The following is a 23,392-nucleotide window of genomic DNA, read 5'->3' as shown; positions in this document are numbered from 1 at the left end:
TATTTATTTTGAGATTGAGGGAGTATATACAACGAGGCGAGCTTTTAGCCTAGCTACATTGCCTTGTATGCATCCTACCACAATTAATGTTTCAATTCAAATTCTAACTCTGACATATACATGGAGTTTTAACTTAATCGATAATGATGCATTCGGAATTGGTAGGGTAATTTAATTTTCACCCTGAAACTTGGACCTTCTTAACTTATATATTATAAAATTTGATATTTTTTTGACATCAGCCGTGCAGTATACAACGAGAGTCGTATTTTATCTCGGAATATAATTGAAATACAGTGAAATTTGATCATCGATTCTTAATGTGGCCCTATGAACTCATAGTTATTCGCTTATTACATCAATGTGCCCTTGCTTCAATTCATACGATATCCACCTTCAAGGTTCTGCTAGCTCATTGAGATGTGAGCCTTCGCAGAAACGATAACCAACTCTCAAAAGTCAAAACGAGAAATTAAAAGGATCGCTTGGAAGCTTTACCTACTGCTGGCTGCTGGATTGGGCTCGCAGAGATTTGCTTACCGAATGCATCACTATCAGCCTTGTTTAGTTATAAAATTTTTTGCAAAATATAAATAGTAACACTTTCGTTTGTATTTAACAAATATTGTCCAATTATAGACTAACTAGGCTCAAAAGATTCGTCTCGTCAATTCCGACTAAACTGTGCAATTAGTTTGTATTTTTATTTATATTTGATACTTCATGCATACATTTAAAGATTCGATGTGACGGAGAATCTGAAAAATTTTGCAAAATTTTTGGGGAACTAAACAAGGCCTCAGTTAAGGGTGTGTTGAGTTTGTCGTGGAATGTAAAATACAAAATGTCAAGTACTTTGGAATAATGAAATATAAAATACCAAAATTTTTCTCGGTGCTGGTGAGGGTGGGCACGGGCTCCTAGGTGCTTTTAGGTTTTTTTGCCTCTTGAAATTAAAATCCAAAATGGAGAATAATTATCTTTTTGCCTAAAAAATATATGGTGTTTAGTTCCATTATGCAAAATGATAGAACAAAATCTAGATGTTTTTGGGATGAAAAGGGAACTAAACACCTCATAATTTAGAATGAAGAAAATAAAGAAAAAGTCCACATTACATTTTTAAACTTTTGTGAAAGTTTGTTTTTTTCTCCATGAACTCTAAAACCAGACAAAACCATCTCCTTGAACTTTTAAAACAATTTGTTTTACCTCCCTGACTGGTTATAAGCAGTTTTCAAAGAAGTTTTTATATTTTTTCTTATTTATTTATTTCAGTTGAACCTTTGAAAAATCATAAAATAGAAAGTCTAATTTTGTTGGACTCCATGTAAATAGATCTACACATCAAACATATAATATAGTATGCTTTAGTATAATTTTTTTGCTATAGCTTTATATGTATACTTTTTTGTAATTAATTCATAGTTGCAGTTTTTGTGGTCTAATTGTGGTGAAATTTTTTATGATGGAATAATTATTATATGGTTAAACTATAATAAAAATTCCATACTCATTGTATCATGTATAACTTAGTTATAGATTTATACACTTTTTAACAAGCATACAACTAAATAAATCTATAACTATGTTATACATGATCCATTGAGTATGAAATTTTTACTACAGTTCAAACATGCAATAATTAGTTCACCACAAAAAATTCACTACAATTGAACCATAAAAACTGCACTTATGAATTAATTATAGGAAAGCATATATCTAAAGCTACAACAAATAATTTATACTAAAGCATACCATATTGTATATTCATTATGTAGATCTACTCATGTAGAGTTCAATAAAATTGAATTTTTCTATTTTATGGTTTTCATATAATTTACTATGATTTTTTATGGATCTAGCCAAAATAAATAAAAAATAAAAAGATAAAACCGTCATTAAAAACTGTTTATAACCGGTCAGGAAGGTAAAAATAAATAGTTTTAAAAGTTAAAAAAGGTGGTTTACCTTTCATAAAAATTGAAAGAGGTAATGTTGACTTTTTCCTAAAAAAGGAAAATGTGTTTTGGTGTTGGTCGAAATGTTCTAGGCCACCATTTCGAGATAGCCCATAGGCCACTCCTTATGATCAGGCCTTGTGGGTTAGTGGTCCGTCCCATTACCAACGGGCCATTTGTTCCTAAAAAAAGTACCAACGGGCCATTTTGCTCTGCACAACTCAAAGTGGTGCGAGACGAGTTCGTCGTCAATGGTGTAGACGCGTGCGCGGGGGGCGGGGCCTTCTTCCCCCGCGTCGTTTCCGGCGGTCGCGGCCCGGCTGCTCGCCTTAGAGCGGAGCGAAGGAAGCTACCCAATGGCGTGGCCGCGCGGACAAGCACGGCAACCACTGGCTCAGTGGCTGGTTGCGCGCATCTCCCTGGCTCTCCGCCGGCCTCTCAGGTTAGTCCTCCTGTTACTTCACCACGCTCCCCACCCCACAAACCTAATTTTCAGGTCCACTTTTCAAAGCTCGCGAAGATGCTGATTTGCACTCTCTAGAATGCGATCTTATTTCGACTCAGGGCAGGGGTTTATTTCGATATTTTGATTGGATTTAGGATGAAGTCGAAATCGACTTCGAAATATAGATCGTGGTATGTTTTAGTGTTTGCCAGGCATAAATTGATGGTCATGTGCTTTTGCATTATCGAGATTTAATAGAACAATTCCTCGATTTTTTTGACGCAAAAATACTGTGGGGAGGTCCCCACAGTGGCTTTAAATTAAACTTTTAAAGGGTTTTTTTTTTTTTTCCTGAAAGGAGATCGAATACAGTATTTAACAAAATCGAAACCACGCAAGTGGTGTTCGCATGATGGCTCTGTTATATTTATATGGTTCATTGACTATCCTGCTACACGCCATTACTGAGTTTTTCATACTTGTATGTAAGCCTTTAATTATCCTTCTGAGATAGCACCTGCAACTTTTGTCAGCACTAGGATTTTGTAAATACAGACGTGCCTGGTGCTCTGATATCTGATTAATGCACAACTGATTAGTAGAACTTTGCACACTTTACTGTCTTAATCGCAGAATGTTTGATAAGGAGCAGAAATAGTTAAAGCACTTGGAGCTTATTTGTTGTTGTCATGTTACAATCAGTACCCCTTACAGCACCCAAAAAACCATTTTAGTATGTTACTGTGACTACAGAAAACATTATATATATTACCAAAGAAGGTTAGAGTTATATAATGCTGATTTTTACTTTGAAGTAGAAGAAAACTGGAAACACTGTTTGGCTAAACAATGACAATGTCATTATCGTACATATAGACAAACCACTTGTTAGGCTTGGACCATTCCTAGTGTCATAGAAAATTAGAAACATGGTTCACAATTTCATGGATTGACAGTGTCTACCTTTCCAATGTAATACTTATACTGAAGTTGCTTGATTGGGCTTCTGACTCGTTAGAACGTACAAAGAAATAACCTGGTTGCCTTGGCTTAGGCAAACTCACATTGTCACCATTTAGCATGGTAACCACATGGTCCATAGTAGGTCTGTCTTCTGCACTCTCTTGGACACATAACAGTGCCACCTGAATGAACCTTTGTATAGCTTCATGATCATTTCCTATAGGACAGCAGACCAGCTGGTACCAGTCTCCTGCTCTCCAGAGTTTCCAAGCCTGTTAGAAATCAGTGTTCTGTTGTCAAGCTAATGATATTCCTAAGGCTATAACATTGCACAAGCAAGTTGACATCAAATCTAAAAATAATTAACACTTACATAAGAAATGAGATTGTACAATTTTCCATCATATTGGTAGAAACCAGTAGTCCTCTTTCCACTTATTATTTCCAAGACCAAGACGCCAAAGCTAAACACATCTGATTTGATTGAGCAAATCCCATCAAAGGCATACTCTGGAGATATGTAGCCACTGTTTGGAACAAGATAAATTGTTATATATAAGATTACTGTCTATCGACACACAAGAAGTATATAAATTAAAATTAACTTTGCAATATGTGTCTATGCTTTCTGAAAGAAAACCCCAAATTTGGTAGTACATTTAATTGTGGAGATTAGTCTGTGTAATGTGACTGCTATAAAGTTTGCATTATTCTCATTAGAAAAGTGTAGAAATTCTTTTTTTAGATATAAACTTAAAATCCACATGCCTTTTATACTTACTGTGTGCCGACTATTCTGGTGGTATTTGATTCTGTCATATTTGAACTGAATATTCTAGCAATTCCAAAATCAGAAATTTTTGGAGTCATGTCCCTATCCAAGAGAATGTTACTTGCTTTCAAATCCCTATGAACAATACATAAGCGTGAATGCTTGTGAAGGTACAAGATCCCCTGTGCTATCCCATCAATTATATGTAGACGCATGTACCAGTCTAACTGTACTCTTTTCTTTGGATCTGAAAATAGGAACAGAATTATTGAATATTTCAAAAAAAAATTAAAAACTCACAAATTACAGAATATATGAAAAGATGAGTCTTATGGATGGCTTGCCAAATATGAATAAGTCCAAGCTTTTGTTTTGCATATATTCGTAGACGAGTATCTTTTCTTGATCTCCTTCGATACAACAGCCGAGCAACCTAACGAGATTTTTGTGCTGAAGCTTTGCTATCAGCTGAATTTCATTTTTGAACTCTAGTAAACCTTGTATGGAACATGCTGCAAGCCTTTTGACTGCTACTTCAACACCACCAGGCAATAGGCCCTGAAATTAGTAAATATTACAAAAAGATTAGTATGCTTTTTATTCATCACTTTTATAGCTGGTGCTACAACAAGCATGCATTACTTCCTGTTTTTTTTTCTTTTGTGAAAGAGAGAATCAGAAAAAAAAAGGAAAAGTTTAGTAGAAGATATTAGGTTTTATTTTTCTTGTGAAATATATGGGCATGGTTGTTTCTCAGAAATGGAAAAGTTATTTATAAAATACAGCAGATATTTATTATTAAGAAGCAAACAATATTTACCAAATATACAATAACAAAAATAGTTGAATTTGAATGCTAATATGCTAGCACATTTACCTTATAAACAGGTCCAAAGCCACCCTCTCCAAGTTTGTTTTCGCTTGAGAAGGTGCCAGTGGCTTCTTTTATCTGAGAGAAATCGTACAGCGAAAATCCTGAATTTCCTTCTTCAATCCTCCAAAGATTTATAACATTTTGTATTGCCATTGACAGCAATTGCAGTTCGTATCTTGCTCGTTCTGGAAGCAATTGTGAAGTTATTTTGTTGGTACTCATTATTTACCATTAAAATTAAAGCACATACAAGGTTAGTGCCATGAGACTAATACTTTACCTCTTTTTCTCTCTGTTCTGATCCATATATGAACAAGCAACCAAGAAACAGAAACCACGATGGAGAATGATCCAATAGTGACCCAGATCCAAAATTTGTTTGCTGCACATCCATGTATATGAGTTATAACCAATGCAAATTCTAGTCAGTAGTCAATGTTGGATTTCGAGAAATCCTAATAAGAGGGTCACATGGTAGATTGATACACATGTAGATTGTAATGGAAGCAGGAAACATTTTCTATGCTTTCAAAATAATTTTTAACACAATGTTGTAATGTAGTATGTGCACCCCAATTTTGACCCTTCTACAAAAAAGAGGCACTTCGTCTTTTAGATGAGGGAATCTAATTTTGCATTCACCTAAGTTTAGTTTGAATCAGATGGTTAGAGGAGATGAAGATGAAAGCTTGAAACAAGTCAACCAACTCAGGATTGAAGATGAACTTACGTGGGGGGTCTACGGGCATATCTACTGACAACTTCGGCTTACCAGCAAAGAACTTAACATCAGTCTGGTACCACAAGCTGCAGTACATCCCTAGGATTGCACCTACTATCTGTCCAGTACCAACCATCTGCTTCCTGTTGTTTATAATGCCCTTCAGGCAACCTCCGCAATCCTCCCATGCAATATCATCTGTGCACTGCACAAGCCCATATACTGTCTGATTCGTTTGAGGGAGCCAGCCCTGGCCTGTCTCGTACCTGCTGACTGATTTACTCACCATGTCATCAGCAAGCTGGTTCATCAGTTTGGAAAGAGGCACATCGAACTCTGAGTCAGCATCATCACTAACTGGTGGAGGGTTCAGATTACCGCTCACTACGCATTCCTGAGCGTTGCTGGAGCTGAAGTCCTGATCAGAGAATATTAGCTGGGTCCGGTTTCTGTCATCGAAAAGGTTTATGTTCTTCTGCGAGGAGCAAGAGCTACTGCTGTTGCTGATGGCTGCATAAAGGGCCTCAAGGCGCCGTGCACAATCTTTACCTGGGTTGGTGTCTCCTCTGCATAGAACCGCTCCATAGACCCTGCCAGCACCTGTTCCGGCTGCGCCATGAGCTGAGTGTGAGTTTGAGCTTGTGATGCTGCCAATCAGGTCTTCAGCAAGGGATTTCAGGTTGGACATGTAGGTACTGCTTGGCATGCATGCGGTGTTAGCATTGCTGCAGAAGGGACCTTCAGCTAACAGCTTTGGGGAAGAAAGAAGTAGGAGGAGGAGGGAAACAAGTAGCATCGTGCGTGATACTTGTGTTTGAGTGAACTTGTGGCTTTGGACACATGGAGTACATATGAATGCGTCTTAAATAATGCATGCATTGTCTTTGTTTTTTGTTTTTTTTTGTTTTTGCAAGAAGAAAGTTACTTTCAGCAGGAAGAAAAAAAACACAGTCGACTGGCTTGTAAGATTCTTGTGAGGGAACTTTGCAAGAAGAAAGTTACTTTCACCAGGAAGAAAAAGAAAACACCGTCGACTGGCTTTGTAAGATTCTTGTGAGGGAACTTCCTAGTCCTTGCTCACGTCACATGCTTGAATGCTGTTAGAAATAACAAATTGACCTGATGTCGACTGGCTTTGTGATATGGGAGGCAAGGAAGGTAGCAATTCTCGAGAGTGCGTTTAATTATAAAATGACCCAGCTGGCTATTGGATTCAAGCATTTTTTTTAGATGGATTCCTTTGAGAGGCCTTTATGATTTACATGCTGATATTGTTTTGGTAAACTTTTCTTGAGGACTTATTTGAATAAATGATGCAATACATGGTACTACTTCACAATTGGTTTTCTCTCTTTTCTTTTCAGGAAAAGGGAGTTGGAAATATCTGACTGAGAAATAAGTTGTGCAGTTTCAGATTAAGACCTGGAAATATCAACGGGTCACACTGTCGTTTGTTTTCCTGGAAAGGTATGTCAATATTTATTAGCTTGCAGCTCCGAAGAAATGACTTATCTTCTGGAAGACTAGAACCTATGCTGAAAGATCCCTATGAACAGGTCACCGTATGCATCTGTGTTCGGTTGGAAGCTCTCAAACTGATGGTGATATCTCTTATCTGAACTGAACAGTTCTAGCCGCCACCAGTCAGTCAGTCAATCACGCGTGATTATATTTTCTTACAATGCGAGTGGACTAGTGGTAAAATGGTAATACTAGCAGGAGCAGTAAACTAGCAGCAGCAGAGTCCGCACCATGCATGTCCGCATGTCAGGTGCATGAACCAGTCTCTTGTCGATCCCACTTGGGTGGGTTGGCGCGTCTTGCACTGGTTTGCGGTCGCTTATCTTATTTGACAGCTAATAGTGTTTTCCTCTCGTAACAAATCAGCAAACAGTACTTTCAGCTATAGCTTTTCAGACCAGCGACCCGTTGGAAGCGACCACGCGGAAGTTGTTACAATACTATATTATTATAACAATTAGTATCCAATCATAGATTAATTAGGTTTAAAAGATTCGTTTAACAAAATACATGTAAACTATATAATTAGTTATTTTTTAATCTATATTTACTGCTCTATACGTGTTCAAACATTATAGGGCGAAAAGTTTTAGGTAAAAACTAAACAAGGCAACAGTCAGTCGTTTTTGAATGGGAAAATGTATTACCCACGTTAGCTTTGTCCTGAGTCATTACTGTCATCTTTGACCATCTATTTCAAAAAAATCCTTATAATTTCAAAACATATGAATTATAGATTGTGAAAGTGTTTATCATAGTATCAAAATACATAAATCTTATGTCACAACTCATAATTTTTCTAATATATTTTTCTAATCAATGGTTAAAGATATAATACAAGTGTAAATAAAAACGGAGGGAGTACATACAGTCAGATTCAGAAGTGTTGACGTTTTGAATTATAAGCGTTTCGACGCGCGCTGCAAATTGCAACGGAAAACCCCGGCTTGCTTGCCGAACTATTATTATTATAACTTCAATCCAACTAATAATAATATCTATATATAATATAGAATTGTATTAACTTGAATAGAAATTTTGTCATGAATATTTTTTGTTTAATTTAATCTTGTGTAGTGAACCTATATAGATTATAGATATGGTTGCAATATAGTTATAGAAAACTAATTTAGTACAAACGAAGATGAACTTCTATTGATGAGTAGATTGTTACAGGAAGGATAGTATACGTTTTCTTTTAGCAAAAGGAATGATATTATACATGCCCTAAAAAATACGGGGTAGCCCAATCAAGACCCACAAGAGAACATACTGGGCCCTTGTTGCGTTTGGTTCAACTCGATTAGCCCACGGCCCAGGCGGGCCTGAATGGGACTGGTGAGTGGCGACGACAGGCTCGAAGTGGAACTGGCGACGAACAGCGACGGCGAGCACCCTTGCGCCGGTCGCCGGGGAGGGACGCACCCTGCCTGCGACGGGTACGGCGGCGGACTACCGCCGCGACCTTCTCCGGGTTCAGGCTCGCGCGGGTGGTGACACAGACATTGCGCCAAATGAACCGAGGTTCGGCCCTACGAGTCCCCTCTTTTCGCTTTTGCTTTCGATTTGAGTTAGGGATTATAGGAATTGACCTCATGGGGAGTGCCATATGCTGCCGAAGTTATGAGTTGAGAGCACCCTACGGTAGCGGTTACTGTACCCCCATTATGTGTCCGTGCTCATGAATTTATCTGATCCATTCAAGTGGACCTCAATGTCATGTACCACAGAGTAGTGTTTCTGTTTTTATTTGAAACTGTGTTGCAACTGCTGCTACTGTGGTTTTCAAAATGCCTTTGTTTTAGGATCAGACACCCTATTTTGTTGTTTAAGGCACGAGGTTGAAATTTCAAAGGTTCAGGTTCAGCCCAAGAAGTGTTTTGCGTATCCAAGCAAAATTGTGAAAATGTATGTTGTGTTCATAAATATACATAACAATCAAACTTACTCGTATCACTAAGTTGGTGCAAATATTTTCCTCCTGATGCAGATAATTACAAGCATTTTTTTCTCAGAAATGATGGCAATGTGTTTCTACCTTTCTAGCGTGATACTCATAGTCATAGTAACACTCTGTGATGAAACTTCTTCCTCACTAGGATTTACATGGAAGTAAGCTGGCTGCGTAGGCTTTGGTAAGCTCACATCCTTATTGTTTAGCATTGTGACAACTCGCTCCATATCAGGTCGATGCTCTGCGCTTTCTTGAACACATAAGAGTGCCACATGAATGCGCCTTTCAATCTCTTTGTGTACATTGCCTGGAGGAGAATAAATCAGCTCACCTACTTTTCCTTCGGTCCAAAGTTGCCAAGCCTGCCAAAGTAACATGTTTTTGTGAAACAAGCAAGATAGGGGTATGCATCTATGGGCATGCACAGATAAAGTTCTGGATTTGTTAAGGTTAATTATACTCACATATGAGATGAGATTATATAGCTTTCCATTGTACTTGTAGAATTGGGCTGTCCTTTTTGAGCTTAAAATTTCCAATGTCAATACCCCATAGCTAAAAACATCTGATTTGATGGAGCAAATCCCATGAAAAGCATATTCAGGAGGTATGTAGCCACTGAGGATGGAAGTTAAATAGTGTCAGTGTAATGCAAAAAGGTGTATTTTTAAAATTAAGTTGATGACATGCTACAGTGTTCCTTTTTTGGTCCTAAAAAGCACCTCTATGAATTTTAAATGTACTCAAACTGCACAGATCCATATGTTCTTACTGTGTGCCCACTATTCTGGTAGTATTTGATTCTTTCACATTTGAACAGAATATTCTGGCCATCCCAAAATCTGATATTTTTGGATTCATTTCACTATCCAAGAGAATGTTACTTGCTTTCAAATCCCTATGAACAACACATAGCCATGAATAATTGTGAAGGTAAAGAATCCCTTGAGCTATCCCATCAATTATGTGAAGACGCTTTGACCAGTTCAGGTGTGTTCCCTTCACATTATCTGCAAAAGATGTATAATTAAATTAATCAAAACTATTGACATACTGTAAGCAACATTACATATGTAGAAGAGATGCGCCTTGCCAAATATGAAGTAATCCAGACTTTTATTTTCCATGTATTCATATATAAGCATCTCTTCTTGATCTCCTCTAGTGCAACAACCCAGCAGCTTAACGAGATTTTTGTGTTGAAGCTTTGCTATAAGCTGAATTTCATTTTGGAATTCCAACAATCCTTGTAAAGAACATGCTTCTAGCTTCTTCACTGCTATTTTCATTCCACTTCTCAATTGGCCCTGCGATTGGTCAAAATAAAACAAACAGTTACTGTTTTCAGTAACTTGTTTTCCTGGAAATTTATATGTGTTTTATTTAATCACAAAAAATATTAACTAAATATGCATCATTGCAGAATGTATCTCTACAATAATATAGAGAAGGCATTATATTTGTATGAACAACGTAATGTTTAGTTCACTTCAGGACTTCATTTGTGGTGTAAGGACATAATACCTTGTATACAGGACCGAAGCCACCTTCTCCCAGTTTATTATCAACCGAAAAGTTATTTGTAGCTTCTTTCAAATGAGAGTAATCAAACTGTGAAAATCCCAAGTTGCCACCATCCATCCTCCATAGGTTTATCACACTTTGTATTGCCAAAGACATTCGTCGTAACTTTAATATTGCTTGTTCTGAAAAATAATATTGAAATGATACATATAAGAAAATACTAGTTCATGGCACACATTTTGATCTGTTGTCATATTAGTACAGACCTCTCTGTTGCTGTGTTTTGATCCATACATGGATAACCAAGCAAGAAATAGATATTACCACTACGAAAACTCCAATTCCCACAAAGACATCAGTTGTGTTACCTGTAAATCCATGCACAGGGATCAATAAGTTGTAGTTTGAGAAAAGTTCTATTTATGCATTTGTTGAAACAATTTATGTTAACTGAAAGACAAGTTTTAGCATCTGGTGTATGGCTGGTGCTTTGGCGCTCCAAGAGCTGCTCCTATGGTTGCGTACCCTTACACTGGCTTGCATTAGTCTGTATTCAGATTTGTGTAGTGCAGCTTACCCTTGTTTGGTTGCCCGCATACGCCTTTATGCAAGTTTGCACAGTGCTTAAAGCAGTCCTAATGCTGCGTTTAGCTAGTACACTAGATTTGGTCGTTATTTGCCAATGCATTCTTTCACAAGCCGTTGGAATAGGGGTGGATAACAAAGCCAAGTGGACTTCTCTTTGAGATTTATTCGAAATTGATATATTCTTATTTATTATAGTCTATTGTGTTGTTTGAGACCCACTTCAATCTGAGCTTAACGAGCCAAGCCAAAGTTGAAATTCTTTCAAAACCATCTAACTTTGATTTTGAAAGAAAAATGAGTGCGGGTAGAGCATTTTTCTAAACGAACCATCGAACTAGCTCAGCGAGCTTGTTGTCCAGCCCTAGATGGAACCCAAAAAATGAATCTCCTCACCTCTCTACCTCAAATAGATCATGAAGTTGACCACATGGAATGATCAGCGGGAGGCCATGGACTAAGCCATGGTGCGCCATCTGTTGTGATCGCGTCCTAATGTCGTCCCCGGTAGGTTCATCTGGGCGCACAGAGATTTCTTGCAAGGAGGCGTCTAGCGTCTTAGCTTGCCGTGGTCGGCTGAGAATTGTTTGACACAGACACACTTGTGTGTACTTTGCCGTCAAGGAAAGCGATGGACTCGTACTCCTGTTGGTGTTGCTACGCCCTTTGCCTTCCTCACACAGTTGGAGCCGATGCACATTGACTTGAGGCTATCCCAGGCCAACTTTGCAATGGCCTTGCTCCCAAGCGCTAAGATCCACTGCACGACACAGCTCCTGAGCCTGGAGCATGACCTTCATTAACACCACTCAATCGCTGTAGCTGGTACATGTGAGAACTTAGGTTGCGCCTCCAACCTCACCATCTTCTGCACCACGAGCGGATGACACTCTAGTGACAGGGAGTCTGGATGGTTGGTGTCCGTACCGATCCAGGGGGAAAGAATGGCTACCCTAAGCCTGAGATCGCTATCGATCTCCCAACCTTGGGCTTTGATGCCAATTCTTGGCCAGCTCCCATGCCTTGATGATCCTCAACTCACATAGAAGAAGAGAGAATACTACTGTTGCAAGGCCATACTTGCCATACCATCTACTGCTACTGCTAGGCCATACAAGCATGCTCCTGTCACTAGACAAGGGAGGCATGGCCAAAAGAACATAGCACCATCTGCTCATAAGTCATAACGCATGGAAGGCAAAACAGCAAGAGCTAGCCAATTAACAACACCATTCCTGTAGCTGAGTGCACCTTTATTGCATGGGCAAATTGTGTTTTAGTGAGGGAGGTTAGATTGTGTTGTTTGGCGTGTACCTGGCACCATTATGATCACTGCAGAACGTCTGGCCAGCCAATGATGCTGGGCATGAGAGGAAGAGAAATAGGAGAGGTAACAGTTTCATAATGACTGGTAACTAGAGCGCCATGGCCTTTGGTCACAGATGAGTGCCAGATGTCATATTTGCTCCGTCTTCGAAAAGGCAAAGGAATTCAATGGTCAAGCTTAGGTTCCATTCAGACTCTTTCTTTACAACAGAAATTGAAAGATGGTGCCATGGCCATATTTTCCACAGAAGACTGGTCTAGAGAGCTGCCTCTTGTGGACTATTCCACGTGATGTGAAGTTTACTTCGTTCTCTTGTGGGCAGTGGACTTGTCTACATTCCAGGTACTGTTGTACTTCTTGATTACGTATTTACGTCTTCTAAATTCTTATGCTGATGTCTTGACTGTGAAAAAATAAAGAAAGACTAAAAACAGCCAGGAATAGATTTATGATATGTCCAAACAAATGATATCTGTCTATTATTGGGGGAATGTGATTCATCATGAGACCAGAACATGGCTTATGTGCCAGCGCCCAGTGGTAGGCAGTTTGGGACTGAAAGATAAATTAATGCTGTCTCAGTTTATATAGAATAATAAGGAAAATCTTGTTAAATATGTAAAACCAATGGTCAAAGCAGCTGACAGGTTTACTGGTGAGAAACAGCAGAACGCAGTGCCTTGCAATTAATTAACACAAGAAGGATGACCAAGACCTGTAGCTCTGACTTTATTAACAGTATACTCATATTCTATTATCTGCCATTTGTAGTAGAGATGGTGACATCATTTCTGCTACTCAATACAGCGACATTTACTGACACATCTAATTTCGCATAGGAGTAAGCTGGCTGCTTTGGTTCTGGCAAAGTGATGTCATCACTGCTAAGAATTGCAACAACATCAGGCATTGTAGGACGATCAATTGTTTTTTCTTGAACACACAGCAATGCCACAGCAAGGTATTTCATCAGCTCTTCCATTTCATAGTCATCACCAAATGATTGATCAATGAACTCATTCCATCTCCCATCTTTCCACAGTTCCCAGGCCTGAAAAGAAAAATGAATATTTTACATGTGTATGATGGTATATCTTTAGCTGTTAGATGTAGCTACAAATGCTAGAAAATAGCAATGAAACAGGGAGGAGGTAAAGGAAACCGCCCTGTACTTTGAGCCCTATACTTCGTGGAAGAAATAATGTAGAAGACCATAAAAATACACCATTAATAGTAACTGATCTGTTAGTACAATGCAATCTTGTTATAAGGGAAAGCATATCTGTTCCACCAGTTTTACAGATTGTTAGTCCTTAGTTGCTTACGTATTCAAGAAGGTTGTAAAACTCTCCATTGTGCTGAAAACCTGAGCTCCTCTTTCCACTTATAATCTCAAGAAGCAGGACCCCGAAACTGAAAACATCTGACTTGATCGAGAGAAGACCATCAGATACATATTCAGGAGCCATGTATCCACTAGAGAAGGAGAGAATGTGGGTAGTCAGAATGCAAATGCTTTGATAGAAATATTAGCAAGTAACAGAACTAGTATAATAATACACTTACTATGTGCCCACAAGTCTGCTGGCTGTTGCTTGAGTGGCATCCGATGGAAATATCCTTGCCATCCCAAAATCAGAAATCTTAGGGTTTAGATCTGAATCTAACAGGATATTACTTGCTTTCAAGTCCCTATGGATGATGCGTATTCGTGAGAAATTGTGAAGGTACAGGAGTCCCTAGGCTATACCATCAACTATTTTAATCCGTCTCTTCCATTTAAGTGATGCCTGTCTGATTGGATCTACAAGCAATGTAACACAAGACCAGGTGTCAGTTCTGCATATGAGAACAAATGCAATTATGAAATAATGAGCATTTTATAGTAAGGGCATGCCAAAAATGAAGTGGTCCAAGCTTTTGTTCGTCAGATATTCGTAAATCAACATCTTCTCTTCTTCATGAATGCAACAACCAAGCAGTCTAACAAGGTTTTTGTGCTGAACTTTTGCTATAATCTGGATCTCATTCTTGAACTCTATTAGACCTTGTCGTGACCGAGCAGACAGTCTTTTTATTGCTACCTCTTGTCCATCAGGAAATACTCCCTGCAAAATTCATCATATACGGAGCTTTTTAATATATTGATGCATGACATACTAATAGCATTATAGCAAGGAAATACCTTGTAAACTGGGCCAAATCCACCCTCTCCTAGTATATTTCTGGGTGAGAAGTTGTCTGTAGCATCAGCAATCTGAGAGAAATCATACATTGAGAACTCCAAACTAGCATCTTCAATCCTCCATTGTCTCAGAATTTCATTCATATTCTCGGGCTCCTCCATCAAGTTCATTTTCCCTAAATGTGCATCTCTCCATTAGTTTTACATGAAATTAGAATAGAGTTTTCTCTTTTCTTCCTTTTTGGCTATAAAAATACTATACTAAGCTTACTTTTCTGTTTCCTCCGGACGCTTAGCAGCCAGAAAAACAAGCGTGTACAGAGGACTGCCGAAGAGTAAGCTGTTGCAATGATGATGAACGCACGGTTTTTCTTCTTCCCTGAACATGATACACGAAATCATCAGTGATGGGGTTTAACAACTTCTGAAGAATTTTCGGGGTGCCGATATGCACTCCAGATTGATTTACTCTACTTCGGGGAGCCAGCTGAATTCTTGGAGGTTTCAGAAACAACTCATCTTGGTAACATGCAAGCATGACGACCCAGGTTTGTAATGCATAATAATAGGGGAAAAAAACATTTACTTCTTTCAGATTTTCATGCTGAATACCGGACATGCTTAGGCAGGAACTTACGTAGGGACACCATCTTGCTGTTGCCACTGACGTTGAAGAACTGCAGGTCCATCTCATACCGCATCGTGCACCGCGCACCAAAGAGCGCCGCGCCCATCTTGCCGCTGCTGATCTTCTGTCGCCTCTCCGCCATGACGCCATCAAGGCAGGCCCGGCAGTGGTCCGGCGGCATGTCCTGCGTGCACTGCGCCAGCCCGTACACCGTCCGGTCCCTGTCCCCGGACGACGACGACGGCCACGGTGCTTCGCCCACGGCCCACCTGCCCGGTTGCCCTGCCGCGGCGTCAGCAACCGCGCTCAGCAGCTCCGTCACCCGCTCGTCGAACTGCGCTGCCATGGCGAGTGGCACGGGGTCCGGGTTCGTGACGTCGACCCATTCCGGCGCGTTGCTGAAGTTGGCGAGGAAGTTCCGGTCGGAGAAACGGAGCTGGTACATCTCGGAGTAGACGGCCACGTCCCTGTGGAGCGCGCAAGGTGAGCGGCCATCGTCGCCGTCGATGGCGCCAAGGGCATCCTGAAGGCGCCTGGCGCAGTCAGCACCCGCGGTGTCCGCCCGGCAGAGCACGGCGCCGTAGACCCTGTCAGGGTCCTCCCCGGCAGCGCCGGTGGCCGAGTGCAGCCTCGCGGCGTCCTTGATCAGTGCGCCGGCGAGCGACCTCAGGCTGGACATGTAGGTGCTGTCTCGCTTGTACGTGGCATCGCTGCAGAAGGAGTGGTCACCGGCCGTCGGCGCCGGCGTGGTGGAGAGGAGAAGAATTGCGAGCGCTAATAGATTTGACATCGATAGTACTAGTAGTTCTTTTTTCTTGGTAAATTTACTTAAAATGTTGACCACAGCGCAGCGCTACAGAATTCCTGTAGGGTGCCGTTTGGATATTGGACTAGTGCTTGCTCGGTGGAATTTGTACAGACGGTTCTGTCATGTGGCCGCAGGCCGCGTCAGCGCGCCATCGAGCGTGGTCTGGAAAGGCCTTCGGGGCTTCGGAATTGCTTGTGTTTTTTTTTCTCCGATCACGCAAAAGGTTTGCGCGTTTTTGTATTAAGAGAAAGGGTAAGGTTTTACACTGCGGTCGGAATCAGTACATGAATCAGGAAAAACCAGCCCAACCCCAGTTCTAATATTGCTACTGTACTACTCGCTGCAATAAACTCCCAAGACCCTTGGCACCGGCTTGCACCCAGAGTTGGGCTTGGTGCCTGATGGAGGCCAGCAGCTGCAAGGGTTGTGTCACTGTGCCGCAGAAAAGCCGAGCATTCCTCTCTTTCCAGATCTCCCATGCCACTAGAGCAAAGATGGAGTCTGCTCCTTGCTTGTATTCGCCCACCCAGAGGCTGCGCCAAACCTCCCACCATTCCAGGACGTTGTCACAATGCCTCAACGCACTTGTCTCATTTAGTGCTGCCCTGATGTTCCACCATATTTGCTTGGCGTATGAACAGGTGATGACGATGTGGTCGATGGTCTCCGGCTCTTGGTCACAGAGAAGGCAGTTGGCGTGTGCGTCCAAGCCGTAACGGCGCCTGCGGTCCGCTGTCCAGTGCCTCCGTCTGAAAGCTAGCCAGAGGAACAACTTCATCTTTGAGTTCTTTTTTGTGTTTTTATGAATGTACATATAATCTGGCACACTTTATTGATCTCAAAAAGTCAAAACAAGGTTACATCATTTACTAAGGCTTCGTCGCTTCGATAATAAAGCTAGGAGGTGTATTGACCCAAAAATAAACACTTTATTGATCTCAAAAGTGAAAACAAGGTTACATCATTTACCAGGTTCGGTAATAAAGCTAGGGACTCATCGACCTAAAGATAAGAATTCTTTCACTGAATGACTAAACTAACTAAGTTGTGCGCTACTATATTAATATCTCTATTACAATGATATGTAGAGATTGAACTAAAATCCTACCATAGCTCCATACAATCATCATATATTGGTGCACTTGTTTCCGAAAACCCTCCTTGCTTCATCATATCCACAACCTCTAACAGTTAAAATGAATAATGAGTCGCTGGCGGCCAATATATTGGACTAAGAGTTCTTTTCTAAAAGCATATACCTCTGTTGTTGGGGCATCCACGATATGATCAAAATAACACTAGGATTCAGCTATGAATCAACCAGACGAGTCTTTCATGGCTCCTCTATCCTCTACTGCCTTCGAAACCCATCTCTGATTTATAGCTAGTATCTATATTCAAAAGCAAAAAGTTTCTTTCGCGGCTTCTTCTAACCCTCTTTCTGTTTGGCGTTCTTCTTAAGAGCTCATTGATAGTTCGTTGTCAAAGTCACAATGGATAATGCACTTCTCATTGTTGATTGGATTGTCTCACCATAGACGAAATTCCTTCGTTCCCACCAACTGCCTGTTAGAATCAACTCGGCAAAACCCGATTATTCAAAGAACCAAGTGATCTTGATCTGTTTATTATTTCTGCAATCACTACTATAATCTAGATTGTTGGATCAACTAAATATTTTTTAGTGGCTAGTAAAGCTATTTTAGTCTATACATAAAACTTGTTTTAGTCGTGAACTGATCATGCTGGTTGGGTTCTTTGTGGTAAAACCTACTCGACTTGACACGGATGCTTGTATTTTCCTGGATTCACTCTAGGATTTAATGGCACTATGCTTCCAGTGGTTGGTGACATGTCCATCGACAGCGAGATGCATGCGGTGACTTTGTCAATCTCGATATTTGCCGGATCTCATAAAAAACTTATTTTAGTCCATATAGATAGGTGAAGAGTTAATATGCTTATTTTGAGACGATGTAACCGAAGATAAAATAGGAAAAACTTCTATTTACCCCCTCAACTATCCCGGCCTTCTGACTTTTCTTCCTAAACTATAAAATTAGTTTTTTAAATCCTCTTAACTTTTAAAATCATTGTTTTTTTTACCTTGAGTGATTCTGATGGCGGTTTTACTGATGTTGCTCCACGTCAAAGGGTCAATTAGACTAAGTTGAATGTTTAGGATATAAATCATACTAGATTTAAAAAAAAAACTATCCAAAAATCTTAAAAATATTTTTTTTAAAAAAATTATATAAATGTTGTTACTAGGAAATAATGCAATTAAAATTCCTCAAATTTGATTTAATCTTAGAAAATTTATAGAATGTTTGCTTCACCTCGAAAATTTATGAAACTGGTGTCACAATTTCTTTTTCTAAAAACCATGCTCTATCTTATGGTGCCTAGCTTAAATTTATTTGAATCTTTATGTATTCATTTTGGTGCTTACTTGCTAGTAAGCTCTCATTATCTATATAATTAGTGGATGTTATCGTCTGACTACATAGAAGCGTCACTAGGACTACGTATGTGCGGCACGGTGGGGTGTTGGTCCTCTACCTTGGATAAATTAAGTTTCTGATGACCTATGTGCATCAAACGATTAACTGTGCCTACTTTGCTATTTATAAATACCATAGAGTGTCTATCTTTCTATTGATAAATACCATAGAGTCCAATGTGCACAGTTGCTTACATGAGGGCTAACTTTGTTTTCTCTCTACCTACGGTCAGAACAGTATTATATTATATCACCATATCACCAGGCAAGGATAACCGATGTCAACTTATTTTTCGCATTTTGTGGGTTTTCCTGCTGACAAGGTGCTTTTGTTATGCTACAGAATTACATGAACTGTTGTGGACATAAGTTTTGTCAACCTACAATGTATTCATAATCATCATATTATAATGTGTTTTATGTTGACTTGAAATTAGAATAGTTGTGTTCGTATCGATTGTCATTGTTTTTCTGCTGGAGTGGTGGTCATCGGGTGTTCATGTTAACAAGGAGAATTCCCGTATGTTGTCGCGGATATAAAGGAGAAATTTATATGTATGATGTTGAAAATGCATGAACATGATATAATATATGTATAGATTTATTAGCATAATCGTGGAGATTGTATTCGTAGTGGATGATGTCTCGCTGACGTAGATATCATAATTCTTGTGCTATTGAACTTTAATTACAAATAATAGTGGACTCTAGACTGCTAAGATGGACGTTTTGTATGTCAAAAGAAATAACTAGCTACTGAAGTTTTGTTTGCGTTCATCGTGGGCGTTGATCATCGATGTCCCCTCATCCCCCGCCTGCTCCGGCGGGCCTCTCCCGGGGGCCTCCAACGAGAGGCCCGCTGCCGCGATGTCGTCCTCTCCGGCGGCGTGCAACGAATGGCCCGCCGCTGCTGCGATGGCCATCTCGGCGCGGTCAAGGCTGAGCGTGGATGACCGCAGCATGACGGATTGCGCACTGCTTGGAGCTCCGGTGGCCGCTGTGTCAATCCAAGGTCCTCATGCACTTTGGGCTTGGACGAGTCCATCCACGTCCGCCGCGAGGAAGAGCAGGAGAAGGAGCAGGAGCAGCATGATTAAGAAGTGTCCAATTGTTGACTAAGCTTTTCGCCCCTTAATTACACAACCTTTTTTTTCATATATAAAACATGTACATAGTAGGCTGCTTCCTTGATTTCTCCTCACCCTTCGCCGCCGTGCTGGCCTGATGGTCGTGGTCGGTGAGCGATCATCTTCACAAACGACGACAGGATAATATTTCAGGCGCGGTCACAGTTCACGTCCTAATGACGTTCAAATTCGGGAATGTGTGGAGAATTTGTGATCGCGTCCTAATGTCGTCCCCGGTAGGTTCATCTGGGCGCACAGAGCTTTCTTGCAAGGGGCCGTCCAGCGTCTTATTAGCTTGCCGTGGTCGGCTGAGAATTGTTGACACAGACACACCTGTGTGTACTTGGCGATCAGTCGTCCAGGCATGACTTTTTTTTGGCCTGGATGGCGACCAAATTCCACTCCTAATCGGCTAATCACTTTGAAATTCAACGCCCATGAAACCGGTAGACGCCACCGTGTTGATGTCCACAGCGACAACAGTGGCCACAGGACAACGTAAAGCCGAGTCGCAAACTGCTTCGGCTCTTCCAGGCAAATTCATTCACCAATTTCCTCAAAAAAAAAAAAAAATCATTCACCAAATCATACCGGCACAATGGTGCCGTGCTCTGACCAGGTCAACATTACGGTCCTGTTAGAGCTAGCCGCCACGGTCGCAACCCATGATATGATCTCACTAGCAATATAAATAAACGCGATTACGCCAACGTTCCAACGCCATTCTTGTATATACTCCTGCAGCTTGCATATTGCTTTGCATGTCATCGCCGACGCAAATGGCTTCCCTTGCCGTTCTCGTTTCCCTCGTCTGCGCAGCGCTTGCCTCCAATGCCGCGGCCGTCCGCGTGGAGCTCACGCGCATCCACGCCGACCCCAGCGTGACCGCGTCCCAGTTCGTCCGCGACGCCCTGCGCCGCGACATGCACCGGCACAACGCCCGGCAGCTCGCCGCGTCGTCGTCCAACGGCACTACGGTGTCCGCGCCGACCCAGATCTCGCCCACCGCCGGGGAGTACCTGATGACGCTGGCCATCGGCACGCCTCCGGTGTCCTACCAGGCCATCGCCGACACGGGCAGCGACCTCATCTGGACGCAGTGCGCGCCCTGCAGCTCCCAGTGCTTCCAGCAGCCGACGCCGCTGTACAACCCGTCCAGCTCCACCACGTTCGCCGTGCTCCCGTGCAACAGCTCGCTGAGCATGTGCGCGGCGGCGCTGGCCGGGACGACCCCGCCGCCGGGGTGCACCTGCATGTACAACATGACGTACGGCAGCGGGTGGACGTCTGTCTACCAGGGGTCCGAGACGTTCACCTTCGGGTCGTCCACGCCGGCGAACCAGACCGGCGTCCCGGGCATCGCCTTCGGATGCAGCAACGCGAGCGGCGGCTTCAACACCTCGTCGGCGTCCGGCCTCGTCGGGCTGGGCAGGGGGAGCCTGTCGCTCGTCTCCCAGCTCGGCGTCCCCAAGTTCTCCTACTGCCTCACGCCGTACCAGGACACCAACAGCACCAGCACGCTCCTCCTCGGGCCGTCGGCATCGCTCAACGACACCGGCGGCGTCAGCTCCACGCCTTTCGTCGCCAGCCCTTCCGATGCGCCCATGAGCACCTACTACTATCTCAACCTCACCGGCATATCCCTCGGCACGACGGCACTGTCCATCCCGACCACCGCCTTGTCGCTGAAGGCGGACGGCACCGGCGGGTTCATCATCGACTCTGGCACCACCATCACATTGCTGGGCAACACGGCGTACCAGCAGGTCCGCGCCGCGGTCGTCTCCCTGGTGACGCTGCCCACGACAGACGGCGGGTCGGCAGCCACGGGGCTCGACCTGTGCTTCGAGCTGCCGTCCTCAACGTCGGCGCCGCCGACCATGCCGAGCATGACGCTCCACTTCGACGGCGCGGACATGGTGCTCCCGGCGGACAGCTATATGATGTTGGACTCCAACTTGTGGTGCCTGGCCATGCAGAACCAGACCGATGGCGGGGTAAGCATTCTCGGCAACTACCAGCAGCAGAACATGCACATCCTCTACGACGTTGGGCAGGAGACATTGACGTTTGCTCCGGCCAAGTGCAGCACGCTCTGATCAGAGCTTTACAGAATTGCAAATATGTGTGTGCATATATAGGTTATATATGTGTATATAATAATGGGCTGTCGATCGAGAAATCTATTCAAAATCTGTTCCAATTCAAATCTGAAATTCGAACTAGACTACCACAAGGAATATAGATACATAAGCATTGACTCGTCTCGGCTGGGCGCAGTGCTATTTCCCTTGTGACAGTCTAGCTGTGGTTTAGTTTTATGTTTATTTTTTGTTTCAGGGAAAAGAAATTTCTAGGACGTTTACTAGAGTTGTGTTGTAAAGCAGGAGATACTTTTTTTTTTCCTTTGGGCTCGATGTACTTCATTTTTTTGTCAGGATTTTATTCTTCATTTACAAGTTCATTTTCAATACCTACAAGAAACCAAATTATTTATCTTTGCGTGTCCTCTCTGTTTATCTTCTAACACAATATCCATATAAATACTTTATAATCTCTATCCAATTGTAATAAACTTATCACATGCTTTATATATTATTTCATCCATGATGTCCATATTCCTCTCTCTCTCTCTCTCTCTCTCTCTCTCACTTTTTTTTGACGAAACTGGAGGAGCTTGAAAGCCCCTACATGAATTTATTTTAAAGAAAACTCAAGTTTTACAAGAGGAGCAACCAGAAGCAAAGGCTCAAGAAACAAAAAGAAGAAAAGAAGATGATGAAGAAAGAAAGACAAATTACAATAGATTCTGAATCCATAAATCAAACTCTACAGTGTGCTTGGTCTTGACCCTCAAGGCAAGAATTTTCAGTTTCGAAGCGAAAACTGCTTACGTTACGTGTGCGTCCTAGATGTATTTAGTTGATACCTTGTTTCTGCAATTTTTTGTTCTCAAATTTAAACTCCAACTCTTGTGCATATTGTACACTGTTTATCAAAACTGTCATGTAAGGATTCCGCACAATGCTTAAGATAGCGTATAGTTTAAAGTGAGATCTAAAACTGGGCCCTAGGAGTTACAAATCTCAAAAACTAGGGATACCATAGTCAATTTTTGGTGTGCACTAACCTCCTTCGTGGCTCAAGATATTGAATTGTCTTATCAAGAATTACATGTGTAGTGGCACTTTTTATAAAAGAAAATAGTATAACAATATTATCAATATAAATATATGTCATAATGTTTTTGTTGAAATAAAAATGTTATCTAAAGTCAATCGTATTAAACTTTTTGTTAAATCCTTGTAAAACCTGCCTTCTACCTCAGGTCAGCCTAGGAAGCCCAAGCCCATGTGTGAAGCTTTAGTTGAGGCCAAGATGGACCATGACCCTCCTTACTCAGCTTACTCCATTAAGTAAATAGTAATTTTGTTACCATTTATGGGTGTTTAGAGCTCAGTTACATGGATTAGCCCATCCTATTTATTCAGCCA

At 41.6% G+C, this 23,392-nt stretch overlaps 2 protein-coding genes and 1 pseudogene across 2 annotated transcripts; 1 reads left to right on the top strand and 2 right to left on the bottom strand.

Moving 5' to 3' along the window:
• LOC8081701 (cysteine-rich receptor-like protein kinase 15) lies at positions 3,228–12,760 on the bottom strand. Its single transcript, XM_021453596.1, has 14 exons — positions 12,635–12,760; positions 11,002–11,103; positions 10,736–10,917; positions 10,305–10,518; positions 9,984–10,221; positions 9,676–9,829; positions 9,296–9,573; positions 5,746–6,431; positions 5,296–5,397; positions 5,019–5,200; positions 4,486–4,699; positions 4,151–4,388; positions 3,743–3,896; positions 3,228–3,641 (listed from the first exon to the last, which is right to left on the bottom strand). Exons 1-14 carry the CDS (start codon positions 12,642–12,644, stop codon positions 3,366–3,368), a joined length of 3,030 nt encoding a protein of 1,009 aa, XP_021309271.1. The 5' UTR covers positions 12,645–12,760; the 3' UTR covers positions 3,228–3,365.
• Positions 13,353–16,250, bottom strand: LOC8084075 (annotated as a pseudogene).
• On the top strand, positions 20,599–22,394 carry LOC8084074 (aspartic proteinase nepenthesin-1). Its single transcript, XM_002462915.2, has one exon. It carries the CDS (start codon positions 20,660–20,662, stop codon positions 21,995–21,997), a length of 1,338 nt encoding a protein of 445 aa, XP_002462960.1. The 5' UTR covers positions 20,599–20,659; the 3' UTR covers positions 21,998–22,394.

Source organism: Sorghum bicolor, chromosome 2 (assembly GCF_000003195.3).
Source record: "Sorghum bicolor cultivar BTx623 chromosome 2, Sorghum_bicolor_NCBIv3, whole genome shotgun sequence".
Classification (NCBI taxonomy): domain Eukaryota; kingdom Viridiplantae; phylum Streptophyta; class Magnoliopsida; order Poales; family Poaceae; genus Sorghum; species Sorghum bicolor.
Note: the sequence above shows the minus strand (reverse complement) of the source record. Positions and strands in the feature narration are given on the sequence as shown.